At 50.6% G+C, this 7,799-nt stretch overlaps 1 protein-coding gene across 1 annotated transcript; it reads left to right on the top strand.

Moving 5' to 3' along the window:
• Positions 1-4,621: 4,621 nt before the first annotated feature.
• On the top strand, positions 4,622-5,953 carry Rnf186 (ring finger protein 186). Its single transcript, XM_005081048.4, has one exon. It carries the CDS (start codon positions 4,742-4,744, stop codon positions 5,582-5,584), a length of 843 nt encoding a protein of 280 aa, XP_005081105.1. The 5' UTR covers positions 4,622-4,741; the 3' UTR covers positions 5,585-5,953.
• Positions 5,954-7,799: the final 1,846 nt, after the last annotated feature.

Here is a 7,799-nt window from a genome sequence, read left to right as displayed (position 1 = left end):
AGGCCAGTCTAGGCCAGACTGACCAAAAAAAGAAAAAGGGAGAAGGGGTGAGAAGAAGAAGGGGGAAACAGAAGGGAGGGAAAGGAAAGAGAAAACAAGAACCAAGAACCGGAAGGAGGAGAAGGAAGAGGAGGAGGAGGAGGAGGAGGAGGAGAGGGAGAATGTTAAAATGGGTTGGGGATGCTGGAGAGACAGTTGAGTAGTTAGGCGCACTAGCTGACCTTGGCGAGGACCCAGGCTTGATTCCAAACGCCCACAGAGCAGTTCATGGCCGTCTGTAACTCCATGTCTCCTTCTGGCCTCTGTGGGCACAGACATACAGGCCGGCCAAGCACTCATATACAAAGAGTAAAAGAAACAAGTCTAAAAACTATAAGGGTTATGAGACAGAAGGTAACACGAAGATGGAGCAAGTCCCTGGGTTTGATTCCCAGCACTGCCCCAAATGGAGGTTAGGGTGGGGGTGGATTCCAATAGTAAATATGATAGTGGTGAAGTCAGGACTAACAGAATCAAGTTTGTCTGTTTAGTGCTTAGTTTTTCCTGTTGCTAAGGTCTAAAAGCACAGAGAAGAGAATTTTGGAACAAAAATGTGAGAGAAGATAGCAGGCAGACATTCCAGAAGAGAAGTGTGGTGTGTGTGTGTGTGTGTGTGTGTGTGTGTGTGTGTGTGTGTGTGTGTGTGTGTGTAGCTGGTGGCCAGGACCCAGCTCTCTGCATCCCCAGGGTGAGCTGACCCCAAGGGGAACAAGCATGGGATAGAAGGCCTAATTTAGTCATTGCTACCTCAAATCCTTTCCCACAGACCCTGAATTTCAAGTGGAAGTATCTTGATAAGGTGGCATCAGCAGTGTGACTTCCAGGGCCGTCCCCTTTAACTGCCATTTCTTGGTTTCCAGTGGCTTTGAGGCAGAACATTCTACCAGCACTCAAGTCTGTATCGCCCCCATGCTGTTGGAAGCCTCAACTCAAAGAGTCTACAGCTCCAAGTAAACAAACAAACAAACAAAAAACTCACAAGCTTTACAGAAAATTAATGTTTGTATCTCTACAGCAATAAAAAAAACAAAAGTTTGACTTGGAGAGCAGGAAGAATTCCCAACATCACGACGCTCACCAACCACCCTTAAGCTTGGAAACCCAGGAGAAAAGCAACCTCAACATGGGGAGGACCTGTATCAAGACCAAAGAAAGGGAGAAAGAAAAAGGAGGGGGAGGGAGGGAAGGAGGGAGGGAGGGAGGGAGTCAAAGGAGGTTTGCAAGCCAAGATGTGTTGGTGGTGCTCGCCTTTAATCCCAGCACTCAGGAGCAGAGGCAGGAGGATCTCTGTGAGTTTGAGGCCAGCCTGGTCTACAGAGCGAGTTCCCAGGACAACCTCCAAAGCTACACAGATAAGCCCTGTCTCAAAAAAAAAAAAAAAGAAAGAAAGAAAGAAAGAAAGAAAAGAAAATGTGAAGGAACCCACTGATAATAGAGGTCATGACTCAGGGTTCGTAGTAAAAGGAATGGTCACATTTTATTTTGTTTTGTTTTAATTGGAATAGGGTCTCATCCTATAGACCACACTGGCCTAGAACTATCTAACCCAGGTTAGCCTTAATAGGCTATCCTTCTACCTCAGTATTTGTAGTGCTAGGATTGCAGGCATGAGCCAGCACTCCCAGCTCATATTCTCTACTGCATCTTTCTGTAATTTTTTTGATTACTACGACCATGATTTTATCTTTTGCATCAATAAGATCCAACCTAGGGCCTCAGTCATGCTGGGGAAGCATCTGCCTCTAACCCACATTTTTAGTCCATTGACGGTTACTCAATGACATCGAAAGGTTCTTCTTCAGACAGGAGCCCCAAGTGTCTTCCCGTGGTCACATTTCAGTCTCCTCAGTGTCTCTTGCCCCATGCCAGAGGACGACTTTCGGGAGTTGGTTCTCTCCTTCCACTTGTTGAGGCAGGGTCCTTCTTATTGCTTCTGCTGCGGAAGCTTTGAGCTCTAGTCTAGCTGGTCCTCAGGCTTCTGGGCTATTCTCCTGTCTCCACCCCATCTCACGAAGAGGTGCTGGGATTACAGATGCTCGCACACCAGTGAATCAACATTTTTCCGTGGGTTCTGAGGATCAAACTCAGGTCAGCAGGCTGGCATGGCAAGTCCTCTCCCCCTCTAAGCTGCCCCTCTGCTTCCCTCTCTCATTGTGACACAGGGCTTTATGTATCCCAGCTGGCCATGAACTCACTATGTAGCCGAGGATGACCCCAAACTGCAGATCCTCCAGCCTCTACCTCTCGAATGCTGAGATTACAGGTGTGTACCACCAGGCCTTGTTCGTACTGCTCTGGGGATTGAACCAAGGATGTCATGCACACTAGGCAAACACCATCACCTGAGCTATATCCCTAGCCCTAACCCCTCCATTTATGACCTTCTGATAACCTGACTTACTGTAGGTGGGTAGCAGAGAGAGAAGACATTGGCCATCCCAAGTCCCTCTGCTGTCTGATTTTTTAATTTTTAATTTTATTATGTATTTATTATATAATAAATGAATGTGGCTGAACAAGTTTTTCCTCTCCCCTTCCCAACCTTCTAGACTCAGTGAACAGAAGGGAACACTACCTGGGGCTAAAGCAAGGAAAGCCAGCATCTCAGCAGAGTAATATGCTGTGTCACCCATGGCTGTGTGTGTGTGTGTGTGTGTGTGTGTGTGTGTGTGTGTGTGTGTGTGTGTGTGCTGCCTTATGGATTCTCACTCACACAGAGAGCCAATGCTGCTTTTCCTCAGCTTCTGTGGTACTATCTGGCTAACTCTCACTTGTGGGAAACAGAAAACCAGTTTGAACTGACTCACTGCAAACTGGGGAATTGGGTGCACAAGGTCTTGGGTTCGAGCCCCAGCACTAAGAAAGCGAAAAGTACATTTCATAAACTAATATATTGAAAAATCGACAGATAATTTTCCTGGCTTCAGGTATATGGCTGGATCCAGATGTTAAAATAATGCCTTATGCCTTGACTTTATTCCTGGGCAAGTTCTTTGCACACTGTGGCCCTGTCCCCTTCCCCAGGGCTCCACCCTTAAGCTTGGAAACCCAGGAGAAAGACAACCTCACCAGTTCCAACAGGAGTCCCAGAATCCAATCTCATTGGCTTTCCTTAGGCCATTCATTACAGCCAGCCAGATGGAATACACTAAACCCTTAAATCTCAAGGCATCAGCCAGACTACACCCTGGAACCCATGATGTGAGCTCCTGTCTCCCACAGGATTTCGGGGGGCAGTGATGACCCAAAGGGAAGACAGGCCACTGTCATCCAGAAAGTGGGAAGCATATGGGACATAGAAACCCAGCTAGAGTCAAGGCCCCTTTGAGTGAACTTGGTAGAAACTGTGGTAGAATGAAAACACCGCTTACCCAGGCTAAGGCAGAAAAGAATGGAAACTGGGGTTGGGATTGAGCGTGAGAGGACCATGAGTGGGAGACAATGAAAAAATTCGCAGTCTTTGCCTGCTGGGGGCTGCTGAGCCTACAGCATCACCCTTGGGGTGGAGGGAAAGGCTCAATTCAAAGAGCTAGACACCAGTAGCCACTGGCAGCAATCTTTAGATTCACTGTGGAGGCATTTTTTTTTTGAGGGTGAGGACATCCATCCCAGCTCTAGCATTCCAGACTAGAATTTCATAACTGCCATGCTGTGTCCTATCTGCCATCCCACGTGAGTCCTGCCAGCTCAAGCCAGCTACCTGGAGGCCAATCAAATCTGTACCAATTGACATGGCTGAGTTCCATGAGACTGGGAGCCAGACCTTGGACACGGCTGGGTCCTGCCCCTGTGGAAGGCCCCTTGGCAGCCAGCCAGCAGGCCAACACCCTGCTCCTGTGCCCAGACCTTCCTTATAGAGCTGGGATCCCAGAAGACCACAAATGATGACCCAGGCCTCTTCTTGGTCTGCTCTAAGGAGGCCCAAATAAATGGCAGCTTGTGCTCATGGCTCCCGAGGACATAGCCAATGGTGCCTTCTTAAGGTTTGTGTGATCCACTGATGAGATGCCTGGGAACAGAGGCTGCTAATCCAGCTGTCGGGATGACAAGGGACTAAATGGGCCAGTGCACTCTTGGATAGACTTGTTTTTCTGTTCTCTTGTGCTCCCAACACTTTCCCCGCCACATCTCCCGTTTCATCAGGTCGCCCACTGGCCCGTGTGCTCAAAGCACGGGCACACTTTTCCCTGTTGATTTGGAAACCCATCTCTGGAGTCCTCTCTTAAAGTGATGCTCCCCAGTCACCCTCATCAGGACCACGCGGATGCTTGTGAGCCCTGAAGCCCAGACACTTGGCATTTTCAAAGGCTGGTGAGGTGGTGCAGCAAGTTAAGGCACTTGCCATCAACCATGTGCCATGACGTGCACCGAGAATTCATGTAATCTTTTTTCAAAGGTTGAGGGGAGTCCCCTCCATTTATCCAGATTAGGAAACTTGATGGGGGTCTCTGGTACACCCCAGAGCTTAGGAGGAACCCCTGTCATCACAGCGTCTTGGTTGTCATGCAGACAGACACTCACCAGGCAGGGCCTCAACAGGAAAGGCCTGATTCATGAGACTCCGCCCCCTTTGGCCCTTCTATCAGGTAATTCAAAGTCTCCAGGTCTCCAAGTTACTAATTAACCCTGGGTTTCGAGTAAAGAAATAATAACTGAAGGGCAACGTAAGCTGAGAAACAAACTGGGCAACCAGGAGAGAAAGATGCCAGAAGTCTGCTGTCAGCAGGTACCTGGACAGAGCAGAGAGGAGACTAGAATCGTCCCGGCAGGACCAGAATCCATGCAAGTCCAGGCAGCACCGGCGGACAGTCCTTATGGATGCCCCTGCATGGAACAGCCTCATCTCAGCAACTCGGTACCCAGAATGTCCTGTACTGAGGCCCCTCAACCTATCCCAGCGGGTGCCACCACCACAACCACCATCGTTGCCTTGGTTCCCACTGGGCGTCTCAGTGTCTCTACGGAGGGCGACCTGGAATGCTTGGTGTGCCGAGAGCCCTACAACTGTGCCCGGTCCCCCAAGCTGCTGAGCTGTCAGCATGCCTTCTGCGCCGTGTGCCTGAAGCTTCTGCTATACGTGCAGGAAGACACCTGGTCCATCCCCTGTCCGCTGTGCCGAAAGGTCACTGCTGTCCCCGGAGGCCTTATCTGCAGCCTGCGAGACCAGGAGGCGATGATAGGGCAGCTGGCCCCGCCGTGCCCAGAGGTGCGCTTGTGTCCCCAGGGGCTGGTGGGCTCTGCCACTTCAGCAGTGCGGCCAGCCAACTGGACAGGAGAAGACGACCAGGATGTAGTAAGTGTCAACCGTGTAGCTGCCCGGCGCTTGGCTGTACACCTGCTCTTGTTGGCTCTTCTCATTGTCCTCATTCTGCCTTTCATCTACCCGGGTGTCATCCGGTGGGTGCTGGCCTTTATCATCGCCGTGGCGCTGCTGATGTCCACCCTATTCTGCTGTTACCCTCAGAGCCAGAGCAGCAACTGTTCTTGCCCCAGGACTCTGTTCTGCCGAGAGCAAAAGCAAGCACAGATCACTTCTATTGCCTGAGAGATCTGGATCCCTAAAGGCCTCATGCTACCATGGCTCCCTGTTGCCTAGATTTCACAGCCCACATGGAAAAGGGGCTAGGAGCCTCCTCTTGAAATCACATGCAAACCGGACTTGCATGCCAAAGCCAGACTGGCTGTGTTGGATCAAGGACTCAGTGCTGGGACAATGGGCTTGCATGTGCCTGCCCTCATGCTAGCTAAACTTTTAGGGGGAAAGGGAGGAGACAATTCCCCAAACAAGTGACTTCAAGGACAGTGGGGTCCCTACCCCTCTTCCTGAGCTCCTGGGTTTTGGATCTATCACTCTGTGGACATACTGGGACATTGAGCTTACTACAAAGCAAATAGAACCAGCACTCTTTTGTAATCATTGTAGCTGGCCTCATTTTCTTGTCAGGGTTATTGTGTGCCGGGAAGTTTGTGGCCATTTCTAGCCATTGTACATTTTCCCTCCTGGGATGCCAGAGCCCAAGGGAGCACTGCTGGGCTTTCTCCAGAGTCACTATACTAAACCCTCCATGGCAAGGGTCTCATCAGGGTTTCCCACAGGGTCCACCCCAGGGTGGGAGAGAAAGAAGCCACATGGGAGTGTACTTGTAAAGCTGGTCAGGGTGGATATCCTAGTTCAGCAGACAGAGATGGGGAGGTGTGGAGAGGGTGGGTCCAGGAATTGCCCCCAGACCCCCCACTGAGATCACCAGTGGTACACCATCAGGCCCTAACTCAGGGAATCTCAAGGTTATACGGACAGAGAGAGAGAGGCAGAGAGAGACAGAGACACAGACAGAGACACAGAGACAGAGAGAGACAAAGACAGAGACACATGGGTTGGGGGGGGTGGACCCAGCTCTCTGTCAGATTCCTAGACCCAATGACATAATGAAAGCTTTCCAGATGGTGCCGGCCCTCTTATCACATCTATTTGCTCCTTTGCCATAAAGATAAGCCATCTCGTAAATGCAACGGTACTCAGCAATGACAACCCCCCCCCTTCAGCCTCAGTGTGATAGTCACTAGAGAGGTCCCTGGGTCATCTCTTCAAGACTGGTTTGGTTTCTTCACACAGGGAAGTATCTGCCCTCAGAAGTCAGCTCTGGTGGGTTCCAGGTCAAGGGTCAGCGGGGTGGAGACGGGAGGGCAACGTGGGGACTGGAAGCATGTCTCAGAAAGTCCCTGTGAAATTCTGGAGGGACGCACCGGGCCCCTTGCGTGGTCCTTCTCCATTCGCCCCATTTCCTGAAATAAGAGGACAACAGGCAGAGAGGGCACAGGTCATGGTGACAGGACCTTTGTCGGGCATGATGAGAGGACTCTGCCACTGGGTCCCGGGTGCTCAGCCCTGGTCAGTAGTCACATGCTGTTGAGCAAAGTCTCTGGCTCTCAGCTTCCTTCCCTTCCCCAGACTGAGTAAGTCTGGCTCAATTAGTCTAAAAAGAAAAACCCAGGATGTCCCAACTGCTCAGGGCATAGCTCAAGCCACGGGCAGATGGAGGGCTTGGACTCTTGTGAATGCCTGCATGGAGATCACAGCAAGGACTCATTCTGTCTCCCTGTGTGGCAGGCTGAGGGTAGGACTCAGTGGTAAAGTGTTTACCCGGAATGTGTGACGCCCTGGGTTCCATCCATCCCCAACACTGCCAAATTAATAAATGCCCAAGCAAACAAATGCACATGTGCAATACGCTGCCCTGAAAATCACAATGCCGCCTTACTTTTCTTAGGTCAGGCAGTTCTCAGTGTAGAGAGTGCTACGGGTGTGCATGGACTGGGACGCTTACAGTCAGCCAGCCTGGGCCGGAAAAAAACCCTTTCCGAGAGGGTGAGCAGATAGACGGGGAGGGCCTTCAAGCATCTCACCCGTTGGCCTTGGGTGTGTACAGTTTGGGATGGCTACCAGTCACCCCACCTACTCCTTCAAGTCCATTTTACTTCCTGGAGACAAAATCCACCCCCAAGTCTTCAGTTGGTCAAGGAAATATCATTTGTTTCCATTTGGTGGGAGCGTGTTTACCCAGTACTCACAAGAGAGCCAGGCGTTCCCCTAACAGCCAAGTTATGGGTCCCTAACAGCCTTGTGAACTTGAAACCATTGTGTTCCCTCTTATACAGGAAGACACTGAGATCAGAAAGGTGAATTTCTTGCACAGCCAGCCTATCCCAGAGATCTTTTGGGAATTAGCCCAGAATTTCGTCTCAACGTGAGGACTCTTTAG

Source organism: Mesocricetus auratus, unplaced genomic scaffold, assembly GCF_017639785.1.
Source record: "Mesocricetus auratus isolate SY011 unplaced genomic scaffold, BCM_Maur_2.0 Super-Scaffold_100014, whole genome shotgun sequence".
Lineage (NCBI taxonomy): Eukaryota > Metazoa > Chordata > Mammalia > Rodentia > Cricetidae > Mesocricetus > Mesocricetus auratus.
The sequence above is the reverse complement of the archived record's forward strand: the minus strand, read 5'-3'. Positions and strand labels throughout refer to the sequence as shown.

Bases quoted from the DNA above. Each gene is read 5' to 3' on its own strand.
- Rnf186 (XM_005081048.4), top strand. From the start codon at position 4,742: ATGCCAGAAGTCTGCTGTCAGCAGGTACCTGGACAGAGCAGAGAGGAG.